Source organism: Podarcis muralis, chromosome 2 (genome assembly GCF_964188315.1).
Source record: "Podarcis muralis chromosome 2, rPodMur119.hap1.1, whole genome shotgun sequence".
NCBI lineage: Eukaryota > Metazoa > Chordata > Lepidosauria > Squamata > Lacertidae > Podarcis > Podarcis muralis.
In genome coordinates this window covers 67,832,983-67,850,993 of record NC_135656.1, presented here as the reverse complement: position 1 = coordinate 67,850,993, position 18,011 = coordinate 67,832,983, and the positions used below count along the sequence as shown (strand labels likewise).

The 18,011-nt window shown below is 47.4% G+C and overlaps 2 protein-coding genes across 4 annotated transcripts in view; one reads left to right on the top strand and one right to left on the bottom strand.

Annotated features, from left to right (window-relative positions):
* SNCB (synuclein beta) overlaps positions 1 to 18,011 on the top strand; it is a 39,057-nt gene that overhangs the window by 328 nt on the left and 20,718 nt on the right. Inside the window, exons 1-2 of one of the 3 annotated variants that reach the window (XM_028718444.2) lie at positions 13,330 to 13,709; positions 14,785 to 14,919. In XM_028718444.2, coding sequence (XP_028574277.1) covers positions 14,799 to 14,919 — 121 coding nt within the window. In that variant the 5' untranslated portion in view covers positions 13,330 to 13,709; positions 14,785 to 14,798. Of the gene's footprint in view, positions 1 to 13,329; positions 13,710 to 14,101; positions 14,299 to 14,784; positions 14,920 to 18,011 lie in introns of those variants that run through there. The other 2 variants (XM_028718445.2, XM_028718443.2) reach the window with 2 other exon arrangements.
* EIF4E1B (eukaryotic translation initiation factor 4E family member 1B) lies at positions 4,817 to 9,639 on the bottom strand. The gene is made up of 6 exons (XM_028718446.2): positions 9,452 to 9,639; positions 8,116 to 8,211; positions 7,186 to 7,249; positions 6,781 to 6,894; positions 5,370 to 5,509; positions 4,817 to 5,003 (listed from the first exon to the last, which is right to left on the bottom strand). Exons 1-6 carry the CDS (start codon positions 9,514 to 9,516, stop codon positions 4,889 to 4,891), a joined length of 594 nt encoding a protein of 197 aa, XP_028574279.1. The 5' UTR covers positions 9,517 to 9,639; the 3' UTR covers positions 4,817 to 4,888.

Genomic DNA, 18,011 nt, shown 5'->3' with positions numbered 1-18,011 from the left:
ATTTGAATGTAAATGTCCATCAACTTTGTGGGGGCCTGGTCCCATCAAATATTTTATTGTGGGGGCTGAAGCCCCCATGGCCCCTAGGACTTGGCTCCTCTGCAGGGGTCTGTATATAAGCAGTGTTCAAAATTCCTATTGTTCTCGGTGCATTTTGTGACAGGGAATTTCATTAGCACGAGCAGTTTCTGAGCTCTGGGCACAGTACTGATTTCAGATTAACATTGCAGAATGGAAGGAAATAGGACCCTTTTCTACATCCTCACTTCCAGTACTCTCTTAAGAATGGATGAGACCTTCTTAAGACTACTAGGGGGTGGGGCAGGGGAAGGACTAGACCATGTGAAAAATGAACATAATATTTTAGCAACAGTTCATTCATTTTCAGCTTTGTATTCTTGTTATTTAAAAAAGTGCGTCTAGACATCCTGTTGTTGCGCCCATAACCTAGGTTTAAGGTGCCATTTAGCTCCTAGCTTTCATATCTTAGTTTCTAACACTTCATATAAGCAAGTACAGGCTTCCCACCTCAGGCCTGTGAGAGGAGAGTGTCATTTTCTAGAATGGGCTGCAGATCATCAATTATACATTTGAGTGGTTTCAGCTAAGAACTGTCAGAGATAAGAACTGGTGTCCTGGCATTTTCTCTTCTGGGTTTTATATTAAGTTATTCCTATGTCTGCCCTTGTTGTTCTGATTTACCTCTTCATTGAATAGAATCTTGTGCATCTGAACAGATACAATTGTATCAAAAATAGAATCTTGTGCATCTGAACAGATACAATTGTATCATAGGCCTTGACTGTATATAGTGGATTTTGGTCTGGGTGAAAGCTGAAAGCATGTAGGTATGTATCGTGATCAATATAAGGTGGTGCTTATATGTCTACTAGGAAATTACACTGCAGTGTCCAAAAAGTCAACCTTTTGCATGGACTGATCAAGGCTCAGGTTGATGATAAAGTGAAAGCTATTGAAGTTCTGCTGGAATCACTCAGCATTCTCCTGTCTAGATGATAAAATATGCAATCAATCTTAATAAATGTTAGCTACTTGTTGCATGAAATTCAAACACCCTTAGTCTAGTTAGCACTTCTGTACCAGTGATAGGATTTTTCAAGCATGCAAAAATGCATAATTTTGTAATGGGGGAGCAGAGGCATAAGGCTTTTCCCTGGGACACATATCCATTGCACATTTACCAATGTGGCCAGACACTATCTGAGATAGTAGTCGTTTTAAGTACTTCTCTGTATCCACATCCTAGGTTAAGTTTATTTTTTATTTACATTTGCTTCTCTTAAAAAAGGACTGGGAGTAGAAGCCCAGCCTCAGAACTTCACAACTGGACTCACCCAGATCCTTCTCTTCTGTCATTGAATAACACCTGGCACTTTGACATGAAACAAAGCTACCTCCATTTATGTTTTAACAGACATTGTTGAACCTTGCATTTAACTCACAACTGAGGCACAGGGTCTGAATGTGTGCGTAGCTGTTCCATTGCCTGCAGTGTTAAAGATGTGCTGACTTTAAAAAAATAAAATACTAGGGAACAGATGAGAAAGCCAAACATACAGAATCTCCAAGACCAGGCTCTGTCCTAAACACAAAGCGTTCTGGTATGGAGGCTGCCACCATTTGCACTCACACATTCTGCCATGGCAAATTGCAAGGCTGCTTGAGAAGCTCAAGGCCTCCAGTTCAGAAGTGCCTCATTTAGGGTTTTTGTCTTGGCCCTCAAAACCAACCCCCTCCTGTTTAGTGATTCCCTTGGTTTTGATTTTCTTCTTTTGGTTAGTTATTTGAAGAACTCTCTGTGCTCTTTCTGCAGCTGTCCTTAAAGAGCATACAGTCATATTACAATGTCCTGTTTCAAAATCCAGCAAGTTACACCCTTGTCTTTGAACAAGGAGAGGGGTCGGCAGAAAAAGGATAAGATGCAAATACTGTATACAGACCCAGTTCCCTAGCTGAAGCTAAAAACCAGGGGCTGCTATTCCAATCTTTCTGTTTTGAGCACTCCCTTTTACATGTTTGTCATCTAACAGCTCTGGCCAGCTTCTTCCTCCTTAACTAAAAGGGTTTTTATTTTGTTACTTTATTACCACCAATTTGGTCTTCCAAATTCTACTTAGCTTGCCTGTTGGCAGATTTCTATTTGATTAGCCTAAGTGTTCAGGCTCTATTATGCTGTTGCTTTGCTGCCTAAAGAATGTGACACTAACTGTATCATTTCATCTCTTATTACATAATCCTCTTATTGGATAAATTCTCTCACAACACTAAATATAAGTGTGCTCTGTTTTCAGAAACACAGCACAGCTTTTATTTTTCTCTCTCTTTGTGTGTGTTAGCACAAATCTTGTGTACCATGTTTTGCCCGCCACAATGTGCAAATCCTATCACACTTACCTGAGAGAGTAAGACCCATTGAACCAAATGGGGCTCATTTCTGAGTTGACATGCAGGAATCCATTGTTAGTTGAATCAAATTCCGTCTCCTTTTGCTGCTTCTATAATTAACTGTGACAAAGCACAATCTCCTTTTGAATCTAGAAATTGTATCCATGTCATGACCTGAATTGACATTTAAGCCTGCTGGTAACTGAAGTTGCCCATAATACATGCTTTTGCTGCCTCTCCCAATTTCTTTATGTACTGTGCTAACATTCAGTTGTTGTCAACCTTAGCATGGGCCAACTTAGAGAAGCATTAGTTGATTGGTTGTGTAGGTTTTACTCAATTAAATTTGTGCATGAGCAAAGCAGTAATTTTGAAGCAAAAAACATGATTTGTTTGTAGATGCATCTTAGAGACATTCCTTCTTATGAGGAAGAATGCACATGGAGCCATCACTGAACCTTTTAAGCAACTTCTTGTATTTTTTTATGGGTTGGATTCAGGCTTAGTCATTCTCTGAGTAAACCCATTGAAGTCAACAGGACACAAATAATTACCAACTCAACTTCCACTGGTTTCAGTAGATCCACTCAAAGCATGCCTGCCTAGATCCAACCTAATAAACCCAACAAACTCCTGCTGCCTATGGATCATGGGTGGTGGTGTTTTTTAATTGATCATTCATACAGAATTTGGGTGGCCAACAATTAAGGCAAAAGCACTCAGTTAAAGTATATTTTATAACTTGCTATGATGCCTATTGAGCAATAATAGCTTTGTAACACACAGAGTGGCCCTCTATGCACTGACTGCAAATAAGAATAAGGAAAAGGAGTTAGATAAAGGTTGGTGGGACATTGACCCATTCACCCAAATGCACCAGCCTCCACTGTCCTTACTCACACACCTCTATATTCAGAGGATTAACAAAGGCTGCCTCTGCAGAAGATAAAGCTGCTCTTGCATTGACACTCATTGCTCAGTAACAACACACAACAAGGGGCCTCCTACCCAGTGCCCCTCATCAAACACACAAAGGCATCATAGTTTTGTTGAAGTACTTGGGCTCTTGGTATTTTCACTGAAGAGAACCATCCAGAGCTACCGTAGTTGTTATGACCAGACATCCTGCTGCTCACTTTGTCAGTTGCCATGAATGGGATAGTGCTGTGGTAGCCGCAGCTCTGAGTTGCAAGAGCAAGCCTGATATCTCTTATTACAGAGGCTAATCCCAGGAAGCAACCTCATTGCCTTTCAAGTCAGCTCTGCTACCTCCTTAAGAGTCATACAAGCTGCTTCAGAACAGGAAGCGGGCCCAGCAATCCTTTTAATTCAGCAGCTCCTGCTTGCAGCAGAGGCCAGCCCGTTGGCACCAGGCTGCAGGGAGGTCTAAAGGACTGGTGGCTGAAGTCTGGCAGCAGCAGATTAGACTCCATCAAGATCAGTGATGGTTGTTGCCCATTGGGTCAGGAGGGGAAAGCAACAGCAGGTGGAACCAGAGTCAATGACAGACAGTCAGCTAATTTTGCCCCCATCTCCTTCCTGCTGAGTTTAATAAAGGACAGCACTGAGTATAAGCAGGAAGGAATTGGCATGCACTGCTACCCCCTAGACTGGTTTGTAAGGAAGCAAGCAGGGAAGTGACTCGCTAAGGGCAGACTGAGGCTGGAGGGGCATGGCTGCATCTGCCTTAACAGACCAGCCTCTACTGCAGACCCTGGGCATACTGAGGGGGGGCAGGGGGCAGTAAAACAATAGAAATACTTAATTGACCAATCACATCGGTCCTGCCCCCTCCACAAAAATCCTGGCTATGCCCATGCTGCGGACTATACCCACCTAAAAACTACCGCAATACAAGTATTTATACTAGAACTGACTCTGAGTCTTCCTGCATTTAGCAAATGCATAGTTGCTCATATGGAATAACTGAGCATGGGTAGGCCACTCTTTCTACGTTTCTCCTTATGGGGGCAGCAGAAGTCAGCCTTCCTTCCATCAAAACCTGGGTGATCCAAGAAATCCATTTGTTTTATTCAGAAACCTGAAAGGCTAGGAAGGCTCCAACTACTGGGGGTGGGGGGAGAGAATTTGTGATTGGTATTTTTTGGCTCTAAAAATCTTCAGGTTTTCAGACATGCCTCTATCTCAGTGTCAAAAAAGATCCCAACCATGTGTCAGGGGTGCATGTAAGAACAGCAGACTTGTGTGCAAATGGCACACTTAGTAACGAAGTTCAGTTCCAGGCAAATCCTCTCAGCGCAGAGGAAGGGAAACAAAACTTAGAAGATGGATGTTGACTCTCAAGAGTGGGTGGCTTCCTCCAAAGTTCCAACTCAGGACCAAAAGAATACAACCTGTTTAGCCTCAATTCTTTAATAAGGTTGAGAGCCAACAAAAGCCATGGGAGTATTATGGCATGATATACTCATCCATCCTGCTTCCCCAGAGATCCTGCCAACTTCAAGGGCCTATTGTAGTGGCTTCACACCACAAACTTGTTCTTCATGAGGGAGCCACTCTTGGTGGCAGTGTCTGCATGAGCCTGATAACCAATCACCACTTTGGAAGACAGGCCGAGGCGTTCCTTGTAAACACGCCTGAAAGAAAAAAAATTAATAATTAAGTTGTACTCAAGAAAGCTGCCTATCTTAGCTCATCTCTCTTCTGTAGTGTGTACGCACATATCATCCATTTCCACCAAAGAGTCCTTTCCCTAGGCTGCTATAGACACCTACAAACTCATTGCATGGTATAGCTGGCATTCTTCATGCATAAAGGCTTCAAACTCTTATAACACACACACACACACACACACACACACACACAAGCACTTTAGTAATCCTGTTGGTGTTTAATTATACAAACACGCTCTGCCTTACATAAGGTGGTTGGCATTAGCCCTCCTGTGTGTTGCTCAGCATTTCACACACACATCTCAACAAAGGGAACTGTCTGTCAGCTACCCGATATGTGTTACGCCATCCCGGTTCTCTGCCTCCTGGGTCCAGATTGCGATCTTGTCCCCCTTAGCACGGATGTTGATGACGGCCCCACAGACATCTTCGCTGTAGTCATCAAACATCTCTCCAATCAGGCACAGCAGCTACACAGAAAAGGAAAACCCATGAAGCAAACAGGGAACCAGATGCAAGCTACTGCTTGATGTACCATGGTTAAATACAGTGGGGAATATTTCTTGCCTCATAAGGGTCTTTAAGCTGTTTTCCTGCCCAAACAAAAGAGCTACACTATTCGGGGAAGATCAGAATAGCTGGCTCAGCTCAGAAATCCAGCAGGCATCAGAGGGATTGGGGATGAGTGTGTGTGTGTTGTGTAGATAGGAAAGTCCATCTGAGTAGATAAACGCCAAGCATCCTTTCCTCTTCCCCTTCATCTCATGCCGCCATGTGGTGCAAGTTGCCTGAACGCAGTAAGCCAGCCTTCACCACCCTGACATTCTCCATATGCTTTGGCCTACCAATCAGTGTTCAAAACTCCCATTGTTCTAGGCGCATTTTGCGACAGGGAATTTCATTAGCGCGAGCAGTTTCTGACCTCTGGCCATAGTACTGTGCCTAAGATTTCAGATTAAAACTGAAGAATGGAAGAAAAGGAAGACCTTTTTCTGCCTCCCCACCTCCAGCTCCTCTCTGCAGACTGGAGAAGAGACCCTCTTAAGAATATTAGAGGGGTGGACAGGGGAAGGGCTAAGACCATGTGAAAAATGACATAATATTTTAGCTGCAGTTCATTCATTTCCAGCTTTGTATTCTTGTTATTAAACAAAAAACGTGCCTAGATATTCAGTTGTTGTGCCCATAACCTAGGTTTAAGGTGCCATTTAGCTCCTAGATTTCATATCTCAGTTTCTAACAATGATACCAATCCCATCAGCCCCAGCCAGCAGAACAGGTGATGGGCATTGGTAGTCCAAAACACCTGGAGAGCAGCAGGCGGGCAAAGACCTTGGGCTGAGAAGGGGAACTAACAAAGGAGGGTCACTTTGGGGAGCAGCTTCCACCTGCCCAAGAGAGAATGGGAAGTACTGTATGCCCAGCACTGGCGGAGGAAGAGTGGGGGGAGGAGTGCACCGCCCCAGCAGCACGATCCCCAGGGTGCCATCGTTGCTGCCGCCCTCTGGGTGCCCCGCCCCCACAGGCTGTACGCCCTGCCCCCAGAACGTGACCACACCCCTGCAGGAGGCACACCACGTCCCCAGGACAAGCGCCAGCCCCGCCCCTGCCTGTTCTCTGCACCCGGTGCTGGTGCATGAAGCTCTGCCACTGATGCCCCGCCCAGAAACATGGCCAGAAAGCAGGGCAAATTCCACATTTCATAAAGGAGAAGCACCCACACAGCGTTCTGCCTACTTACAGTCTCCAGCCAGAAACGGTCAAGCTCTGCATGCCGCTGCTGCTTGGACAATGTGATAAGCCAACGCCCACCACGCTTATTCCTGTTATCTTCCCACATCGGTTCAATGCCATCCTAGAGGAAATGCAGGATCTCAGTATATACAGCTCTTACACACACACACACACACACACACACACACACACACACACACACACACACCCCTACATGAAGTTGCAAGGCTTTCTTAGTCCACCACAATGCACTTAGATCCACAGCAAACCACGTGTAGCCCTACGGTGTGTGGGAAAGCCCATACAACAAGAGACCCCAAGACTACCACTTGAGAGCCTGTTTCGCCTCCCTATAGGAGGCACGCAGCGTTAACAGACCAGGAACAGACCAGGAATAACCAGCAGGACTTACCTTGAAAAGGGAATAGTCGCAGCCTGATGTCAACTTGCTGGCCAGTTGGATGTTGCTATACAGCCTGCAGTCTCAAGGAGAGAAGACAGATATGTCAGGAGAGCAGAATGGGTGGACTTGTGTAAGGAACCTACTGCTCCTGATGTTGATGCAAGGTATCTTGCGTGAATAGTCCCAAAGCAGGTGGCCCACCCTGGAAACTGCCTTGAGAGAAGTTTCCACTAGGTAAAGGTAAAGGTACCCCTGCCCGTATGGGCCAGTCTTGACAGACTCTGGGGTTGTGCGCCCATCTCACTCAAGAGGCCGGGGGCCAGCGCTGTCCGGAGACACTTCCGGGTCACGTGGCCAGCGTGACATTGCTGCTCTGGCGAGCCAGAGCCGCACACAGAAACGCCGTTTACCTTCCCGCTAGTAAGCGGTCCCTATTTATCTACTTGCATCCGGGAGTGCTTTCGAACTGCTAGGTTGGCAGGCACTGGGACCGAACGACGGGAGCGCACCCCGCCGCGGGGATTCGAACCGCCGACCTTTCGATTGGCAAGCCCTAGGCGCTGAGGCTTTTACCCACAGCGCCACCCGCGTCCCTTAAGTTTCCACTAAATCCAGGCAAATACCACAGGAAACTATGGTTCATTCGGAGCTCCCTGTAGCACACATCTCTCTCAACCACTTTTAACTTTCAAGTGCTGCTTAGGACTTGTGTAGCCTGCAGATACAAGTACATGGTTTTCAAAAGTGAATGGACTGGAGAACCCAGCTCCCATCATCCCTGACCATGCCAGCTGGGTCTGATGCAAGTGAGGAGTCCAGCAACATCCAGAGGGCCACAATATTCCCCACTGTTGGTTTAATCCCACAATGGCCTTCCTTCTACTGGCAAGGCTGTTCCAAGGTTTCTAGCTGTCAGAGGAAGGACTGGAATGCACTCACGCCCAGAAGTCTTCCACGGTGTCAAATTTGGTGATAAGCCGCAAGTTATCCTGCCAGGTCTTACTCTTGTCATTTTTGAAGAACCAAAGGGCCCACCTATGGAGATGAATGGAAGGCAAAATTAAGCCACTAGCTATGAACATCAACACTCCCCTGCGTGAGGCTCTATGTACAGTACACACAAAGCACCCAGCACATCTTGCCACATGTGTTGTGCTTGAATGCTGCCTGTTTGCTGCCTGTTTGGAGTGGAAGGTGCTGTGTCACAGTCTTCTCATTTCACATTTGATTAGACCCACTGTAATAAGGCAACCTTAAGGTGGGGTGTGGGTTGTGCTGATAAACAATGTGGTTTTGTAAACCATTCTGATTTTTTTTTTGTATGAACAGCAGTATATAAATTAGTAAAACGAATATTTTCTTGAACTTCTCCAGAGACACAGATGCAGGTTCTCTCTCCTTCTCCCAGTGAAGGGGCAAGGGAATATAAAATAGGAGTGGTTTCAAGAGATGAATGGTAGGAAATTCAGGACAGAAGAATGGAATAACAGCAAATACATAGGATTTGCTGCCATAAGAGGTGATGGCTACCAACTTGGACAGCTTTAAAAGAGGATTAGGCAGATCCATGGACAATAAGGTGGTTGATGGTGACTACTCATGATGGCTACACATTACCTCCAGTATCAGAAGCTGTATGTGCCCCCTGAAAATCATGTGCTAGGCAACAACAGAAGGAGGATGCTGTTGCCTCCATGCTCAACTTATGGGCTTCTCTATAGGCATCTTAGTTAACTAGTGTGGGAAACAAGATTCTGAGCTAGATGGGCCTTTCATCTGATCCAGGAGGACTCTTTAAGAGCATTCCCCACTCCTCCCTCCTTTGAAAAGGAGGAAGCAGGAACAGGGTGAAAGTAAATGATTTTTCATGTTTAACAGTGATTTATGGAAGCACACAGTAGCATCGGAAGTGTTCCTTGAAACCAAAAATAGCAAGGATTTCTTGGCAATGAGTATCTGCTGTATCATAGCACAGCTCCCTTGGCCACATTTGGATGCACCTTGCCAGGATCTTTTTGGTTAGCAGCCATCAACAAGGAGGGAGAAAGTGAGCATTAACATCATTGCACTGGAGGGGAGATCTGGACACACTGGGAGATCCAAGCATTTTGGCGTTCTGCTAACATTCTGCCTCTGATTACCAATTGCTGGGAATCGCAGGTAGGTCGAGTGCTGCGGTGCTCGTGCCCAGCTTGCAGGCTTCCTACAGGCATCTGTTTGACCACCATAAGAGCAAGATGCTGAACCAGATGGACCATTGGCCCGATGTACTTACCTGTTCTGCAGGGGGTGCTTGCTAAAGCATTCCACAGCCCCCTCTTCTCTCTTGGCCTTGCACATCCACTGCTCCTCCTGAGGACTTGCCTGACGTTTGGAAAAGTGGACAATTCATTACAACTGGCACTACAAGCTCCTTGTACACATTCAGCCCCAGGCATGGGGTCCCCTGTATAGGCTACAACTGGCTGGACAAACAGCAAAGCCAGATAAGTTGGGGCAGCTATGTGTTTTGTTTGAGCTCTTGGTCTCTCCCAGGACAGCAATAAAATCTGGGAAATTATTATTTTTTTCATCTGAAACACGCTTCTATAAAGGAAATTCATGTTACATATATTGTCTGTGTTTTGCCAAGAATTAAGAAAGTGAGTGTATTCTTACACAACTTTCAGGAAAAAACGCTTCACAGGACAAAGAGGAGCTGCTCCCAGCTTTATTCTGGCTTCAAGGAGGAACATAGCCAGCTTCCCTAGGGCCCAGTAAATAGTTGACAGTACCTGGGGCAAAGGGATCAAAACCCTACACACAAAAGGACAGGCCACCAGCTGCTGCCTCCTCCTCCTCCAGCCTGCTCTAGGGTACAGGACAGAGCATTCAAAAGGGCACTTGTTTGCTGCCTGATAAACGGGATCAGAGAGATCAAGCGCTGCTGATGTTATTTTCTGCCCTTTACCGCACTCTAGATGGCAGTGATGGTGAAATGGGCACCCCTGCCAGCTCCAAAACTTCCTGTCCACATTGGTTTCACACAGCCCTCTCTCAGGGCAAAGAAAGAATGCTATACAGCATTACATTTAGAAGAAGAACTTGAAGGAGGAAGACCTTGCCAAGCCAAGTAGAGCAACCAAAAAAAGCTTTTGGGTCCTTAAGAGAACTAGGCAAATTATTGCCTAGCTTTTTCACAGCCAAGTGCATTAAAGCCAGGCCAGTCCTGGCCATACTTGCAGTGCCCTCGAGCAACTGGGTGAAAATTGCATACATAAGCAGACACATTTAGGCTCTCCAGGGACTAGAGTCACCAAGATCAATACATGGCAGACCAAGGATTGACAACTCCCCACCTTTTTTTTCTGGCAGGGACTGTGTACCTTTAATAGCTGCATGACAAGCAGAAATTCTGTAGGAGACACTCCCTTTCCCCCCCAACATGCAATGCATTATGGGAAGAGCATCTCAGACTACTGCTAAAGGTACAGGAGCCCTGGACGAAGCAGCCCTGCAAGCCATGGCTAGGCCTCCTACAAGTTTTATAGCAGGGACTCACCACAATACCAAAGTAAAGTGGTCACTACTGGGGATAGACACTCTGGAACACATCCCAGCATAAAGCTCAGTACTGTGCACACTTGCTCAGAGAAGTCAGGTTCATTGAATTCAATATACCCTTGCTGACATAAGCATGCACAGAACTGCAGAATTTGCATCAGACAAGATGTTCAACATACAGAACAAACACTTGGCTACATCCAGCCTAGCTTTTCCTACCCTTCAAGAGCAATAAGGTCCCTGAAAGCTAAACAAGGAGCTTTGGAGGTAGAACTATATTTCAGGAACACAACAGCCTCACAGTTGCAGGGTTATACCCTAGGGAGAAAGAAGAGAAAGACCTCAGCAGAAAGAAAACTACTACTCACCATCATTAGTGCTACGGCCACCACCTTTCCAAGAAAATAACTGAGCCTACCTCTCCAGGCTTCCTTTTTATATAGAAAGCACCTTTGAGCACCGCCTTTAACCTAGAAAATGGTTTTGTTAAAGAGCCAGGCCTCTTTTTTTGGTCATTCCTTCAAATGCTGCCATTGTAGAAACTGTAACCCCTGTCCCTCTTTTTTGGCTGGAACACAATAGGGACCCATGGCCCTCTGGATGTTGCTGGAGGCCAGTTCCCATCATCCCAAGTCAGCATGACCAAAGGTTGGGGATAGCGGGAGTTTTAGTCCAGCAACAACTGGAGGACTTTCCTATCCTTGATTTAGGCCAATGGGGTCACTTAAAAGTCACTGCGTTCAAGACACTAGATCAGAGGTGGGGAGCCTTTTGTCCTCCAGATGTTGCTGGACTATAACTTCATCATCCTTGTTCATTGGCCATGTTGGACAGGAGTTAAGAGCACCACAACTGGTGGCCACAGGTTTCCCATCCCAGTACAAGATCACTGTGTTCATGTCAAAATTAAAAGGCAAACAATATAGGGCCATCAGAGATATTGTCTCCATGGAACTAAGGTATCGTGAAAAGCTCAGCCTCCAATAGGTAACCAAGGCTGCTTTGAAATAGGTGGTTCCAAAGCCTGTGTAATGTAAGGGACAACTGTTGCTGAAGATTGCAACCAGGTGCGCTTGGCTTGGCTCCACCTTACTAATCAGGCCTTAAAAATCTTAGCTTGTAAGAGGAGATAATTTTCCAAGTGTGCCATTCTAGGTTTTGTTAGTGTTGCCCTCAGGGTTTTTTGGTGTGTGGGTGGAGGGTGGGGGAGAGATCTTTAGCAAATCTATAGTACGACTTAGATCTGTGCAGTAACCTTGGAATTCTGTCTATAGCTCTGATACAACCACACCACAAAAAGGGTACTGTAGAGCTGGGAAAGTTGCAGAAAAGGACAACCAAAATCATCAAAGGGCTGGAGCAACTTCCCTATGATGAAGGGTTGCAATGTTTGGGGCTTTTTTAGCTTAGCAGAAAGACAAGTGAGCAGGATATAAGCAATAATGCCTTAGAGAAATTAAATGCATATATACATTATATAGAGTGGCATCACAGAGTGGGAAGGGAGCCTATACACACACATACATACACATAATGATAAGCATGTTAAAGCTTACATGCACATAAAATTATTTACAATGACCGTTCATAAATCAGTCTTGATGGTAACACAAAGATCTTGGCACTGGTAAACTAATGAACACTTGTAGTGGGATTAAAGCACCTGTAGTGGGATTATAGTTCAATTCAGGCTAGAGGGGATAGAATTTAACTGCCTGGTAAACTGTAATTCAGTGACCTCCCTTTGAAGTTTTTTATTCAAGGATGATTACTTAGGTTAGTACCAAGCGTCTAAATAGACTGAAATCAGGGTAGTGTCCTTCCTGATGTCAGATTTGTGCCCCTTTAATTATGTGCATAGACCTGTTTGTCCCAGGTAGAGTTATTGGCAGGTGATGGCATAAGTCACATTAGATGAGCAGGTGAATGAACCCCTGATGTTGTCATCTGAGAGAAGAAAGTGTCCTTATCCAGGATGGGCTGTAATTCATTGATGATAACATGCAGTGGCTTTAGCTGGGAATTAAGGTGGTAACAGGTAGTGCCTTATCACTTTCTCTTCTCAGTCTGTCCTACGTACTACATTGTTCCTGAGTCCTCAATCTTGTTTTGTTCTTTTGCTCTTTCACTTGATTGGGCGAATATTTTAGTCTTTAAGGAATAAATACATAACTAATATGCTTTGTCCAAACACTGGGGGGGGGGGGACACAGCCCTCCCACTACCGTTTTCCCCATCACGCTCCCTGTGAACTAGTGCCTAATGCTGCCCTTCCTCCATGTATCAAATCCCTTCCAAAAGCCACGATCTAAGCAAGGGCACATCGCATCTTGTGTGGCAACCCAGAAAAGTGGCATCATCCGTGGTCTGCGATTCTGCATCCTTCTGCCTTCTTAGCTGCGAGCCACTGACTACGTGCCTCTCTCGCTCTCTCTCTGTACATGCCAGCCCTCGACTCCTCTCTGCTCCCCTCCTCCCCAAATCACCGCCGCCATCAGCCACGCGGCAGGCTCCACAGCTCCTCCTATGTGTCGGGGCAGGTAGGCTCCTTTGGCGCCTTCTTATCGGATGCCCCGCCCCAGGTCAGCGGGCCGGCGGCCTCTCCGCGCCAGGGCTCCCGCCGCTGCATCCGGGCAGGGCCGAGGGGCGGGGAGCGCGAGTTGCGCGCTATGATGAAATCCCCTCGCCGAGCGGGTATAGGGCGCGCGGCGGCTCATTGCAATATTCAGCGGCGGCGGCGGCGGCGGCAGCAGCAGCAGCAGCAGCAGCAGGGCGAAGGCGCCGGCGTCTCCTCGGCTCTCCTCCTCTCCACCTCCTCCTCCTCCTCCTCCCCGCCGAGCTGCTCCATGGCAGAGCTGCCCTGACTGCCCCGCTGCACCTCGCCGCCTGCTCCACTGACCCTGCCCAGCCGGCTCGCTCGCTCTGGCCCGGAATGATCTGAACCCCCTTAGCGGAGACGCACCCGAGTCCAGCGCTATCGCCGATCGCAGGTGAGCAGCGCCTGGGCGCGCTCCTCTCGCTCGACTCGCTCGCCCCTTTGGAGAGCGCGGGATCGGAGGCATCCTCTGGAGATCGGGTTGGGGGCGGCGGGCGGTGGCATAAGGTTTGGCCTGGAGGTGAATTCCCCCCTCCATCAGTGCGCAGGGCGACGGTGCCGCTATCTCTCTTTTCGGGAGGAGGGGTGGGATATATATATACCCCCACACCATCTCCGCAAGCGTGCCCCCCCCCCCCACGGGAATTGGAATACTGATGGAGAAAAGAGATGGCTTATATTCCTGGATAGGAACACCACACCCCAGAAAATCCCCACCCCAAATAATTGGCAGAAAAGGAGAGCGCAGCAGCGTCTCCTGTCCTCACCCTTCCCTTCCCCTCCCCGGTTTCAAGGACACGGAGTCATCCCTGTTTTGACGGCTTTAATCCTGGCTAAATCCCAGCCTCTCTTCCCTCTTCCTGTCTCTCGGGGGATGCGGGAGCGGATGCTTTTGAGGAACGGGGCTGAAGAGGAGCGGCGCTTTCCACCCCCGCGTTAAAATGCCCAGGAAGGGAGCAGCTGCAGCCATTAGAGCAGGCGAGGTAGGCCGGGAGGATGGGGATGGTCATGGCAGCAGCCGAGGAAGAGGATGGAGGGTGACGGCGGCCTTTGCAGCACTAACAGCTGTCATCAGACTTGTTGAATCTGGGGCAGAAGGTTGCTTTTGCATGGCACCGAGCTGGGCTCTGCACCTGCTCCCCCAGCCTTCCACCTTGGGAGAGCCCTCTGGGCAGTGGAAATCTCCTGCCTGTTTCAACAGCAAGCTAAGATGTTGTGGCTGCAGTAAGATACAGCCTGAGGCTGTTGAGTTAGGGGGCAGCCCTCATGCTTTGCTGTTGGGAACGCTGTGGCTCCAGCCTAGGGAGGTCCCTCCTCGGAACCATACCCGATTTCCTCCATCTCTCTCCAAAGCCCATATCCCTCCTGCTCCTTCTCCCCAGCAGTCCATGTAACCATTCCCCTTCCTTGGAAGCAGCAGAGCCCTCTGCTGAAGTCATCTTGCCTGGTCTCTTGTCTCCCCCACACAGAGCTCAGTGCCGGGATGGATGCGTTTATGAAGGGCTTGTCCAAGGCAAAGGAAGGGGTCGTTGCTGCAGCAGAGAAGACTAAGGAAGGGGTAGCGGTGGCAGCGGAGAAGACCAAGGAAGGCGTGCTCTATGTCGGTAAGGCTGCTGCAGGCACAGCTGCAGAGCTGCCCTGCTAGCTGTGCCCGCCTTTCGCAGGAGGAAACAAATCTGCTAGAGGGAGGGAGGGAAGGAGGGGAGATTGTTCCCGTTGCTTGGGTTTTTGTATCATTCTGGCCAGGCCTTCAAAGCTGGCAAATTGGCATCCCTTCCCCAGTTTGATTTCTCCCTCTTCCCCTCAATGGTGAAGGGACACAATTTACAGGGTGACAGCGACCTAGAAAACTGGAGTCTGATTCTGTGGGGCAGTATCTGCAAAGCAATGCTCTGCATCCTCTTTCCTGAGCACCACCATCCCCTAGGGTTCTGATGTCATGTCCCTCAACGTGCAAAAGGTATCACCTTCTTAGGCATACCTGTGGGGTTCTGTTTGTTTTTCAGATATCTGCACAGTCCTTGGGTGATCCAAGAATCTCACGTTTACTGTATTTAAAGCACTGCTAGCAGGTAGACCTGAACTGTAATCCTATTCTAACCAAGGCATACAGAATGAATGGCATGCCCATAGTGGCATATGGGGTCTATGACACAACTAGGGATACCCATAGGATGATGATGATGATAGTTTTATCCTGCTCTTCAGCCAAAAAGCATCCCAGAGTGGTTTATAAATAGTGACAAAACAGTACCTGCCTGCAAGCTCACAATTTTAAAGACATGACACAAAAGGAAAAGGAATGCGTAGGGAGAAGGGGGGAAACCACCTCATGTACTAGATCTAAGTTTCAGAGTTTTTGTAGTGACTAGCTGGGATGGAAATATTTGGAGAAGAGAAGCCAATGGAGGAAACATTGCTTCCTCTCTTATAGCCTGATGGAACATCTGCTGATAAGATGACAGTTAAGGGAGTGACCTGTTGAAGCTGGTCTCTTAGAGCCAATGCAGAAGCCCTGTAGTCCCATCTCTCCCTCTCCTGTAGCCTGATGGACTGGCTGCTGATTGGAACTCTATGAGACCCAACACTGCGTGGTTATTCCTTAATTCTGTTTTGTTCCTTCTCAAGTTCCTGGCCTTCTTGGTCTCATGTGAAAAAGCAGGCACAAGGTGCAAGCTGGATGTAAAATAAATGAAATAGTAGTTTTAAATGGGCGTGCAAGCTTTCTAGTTTCCCAGAATGCAAAACAAATGTACCTTAGATGAACATTATGATGTAGCATGGCCTAATGAAGATTGTGAGCTAGGAAGTCTTCTTTATCTTTTTTAACGGGTTGGTCCAATAAAATAAATAAATGTTAATTTATTTCTGCCTGCTCCTGCATGTAGAACGATGAGGCCCAAGCCTTTGGCTCAGTGTTGCCCTAGGCAATTTCTTTTAACACGAAAGCTGCTGCCCATAGATATACAGCGATCTGTATTTCAGGGAACAGAGGAGGACAATCTTCTTAGTTTCTCTCCTTCGGATGTAATAAAGGGGCCATAATGTGGCTAAAGCAGAAGGACCTCAGAATAGTGAAATGCATTTATGGTCCTCCTTTCCTCTCCCTGCCCCCAATAATTTAAGGCTTGCTTAGGTTCTGGATGAGATATGTGCAGATGCCAGCCCAACCTTGAGGCTGGTGTTTCTGGGGAACCTTCTGCCAGGGCACAAGTGGGGTGTACCACTGCAGTTTATTGGGCAACATGGTAGGGAAAAGGCATGGGGATGGCTCTCTGTCTGCTGCTTTTGTGTCTGGCTCTGCATGAGAGCCAGATGGATGAATATTCATAAATGCCTGCTCTGCATTCAGGACCTACCTTGCCTCTTACAGATTCATCAGCAAAACGGCCCCAATCAGCATGGGCAAGTCAGATCTTCTTCTGTCATACCACTCCCTCTAGCCAGGACAATGAGATGCATATCCAGAGTGCTTCTCCTTCCAGGACTTCATCTACCATCTTCTCACTGACACTTTTGTCAGCTGTCACTTTTATTTCACTTTGTTCCTCACTGCGCTGGTCTTCATTGTTGGCGGTCCTCTTGTACATATGAGTTTCTTCCTCCTAGAATTGTAGGTTCAGTTAAAATAAAATGTGAATGTGAATGTATGTACAATTGCAGGCATCCACTGTAATTCATTTGATGCATTCCACCTCCCACCCCCCAAAAATACAAGGTAGCAACAGAAATCCTGGGTGAGATCAGGAAGAGTAGATCAGGAAGGGGACTCGAAAGAGAGGAAATGGGAAGAAGGAAATATTTAGCCATTGCTGAAACATAGGCAATAGATTTAAGTGCACAGGTGCAATGGCACAAATTTGCTCTTGGGAGAAAAAGGGAGAGATTCTGATAGAGCAAGAGTGAGAAAGTGAGATGAGGGTAAGACTTCTGTCCACTAGTGAGGTCCAAACTTTTATGGGGAAAATTCTATACATTGTGATGGCATTGTCCACATCACATCATGTTATTTATATGTCAGTCTGGACAGGCTCTTCACAGCAGAAAACTTGGGAACCCACCCTTCCTTGAATATTGTTGTGGGCAGATATTACAGTACAGTGGTACCTCGGGTTAAGTACTTAATTTGTTCTGGAGGTCCGTTCTTAACCTGAAACTGTTCTCAACCTGAAGCACCACTTTAGCTAATGGGGCCTCCTGCTGCCGCTGTGCCGTCGGAGCACGATTTCTGTTCTCATCCTGAAGCAAAGTTCTTAACCCGAGGTACTATTTCTGGGTTAGCAGAGTCTGTAACCTGAAGTGTGTGTAACCTGAAGCGTATGTAACCCGAGGTACTACTGTATAGGCCCACCAGATGTCCTCAGACCAGGGCCGTCTTAAGCATATCTGGTGCCGTGGTGCATAGCTCCCTCTGGCACCCCCCCCCCCACCGTTTCCCTGAGTTGTCTACCTTTTTTTAGGGAGGAGGACAGCGGGGCTGGAGGAAGTGTGCAGCAGCTGGAGGGCGGCTCCTCCAGCGGGGAAGAGGCGGAGGCTGGACACGGTCCCTCCCAGTTCAGCTGGATGCTTCGTGCTGCGGTGACCACAGCAGACGGAGGCTCCGGGCGCGGCGCTGCTTCTGTGCAGCATGGCGGAGGTGGGCAAGGGCGGCGAGCTGATGCTGGGAGGCGCCGCTTCCAACCTCCGCCTCTTCTCT

Excerpts from the sequence above, each read along its gene's own strand:
- EIF4E1B (XM_028718446.2), bottom strand. The coding sequence starts at position 9,516 with ATGTGCAAGGCCAAGAGAGAAGAGGGGGCTGTGGAATGCTTTAGCAAG. Across the intron at positions 8,212-9,451 it reads AAGCACCCCCTGCAGAACAG|GTGGGCCCTTTGGTTCTTCA; the intron begins GTAAGTACATCG and ends TCATCTCCATAG. Across the intron at positions 5,004-5,369 it reads GATGGCGTAACACATATCGG|GCGTGTTTACAAGGAACGCC; the intron begins GTAGCTGACAGA and ends TTTTTCTTTCAG.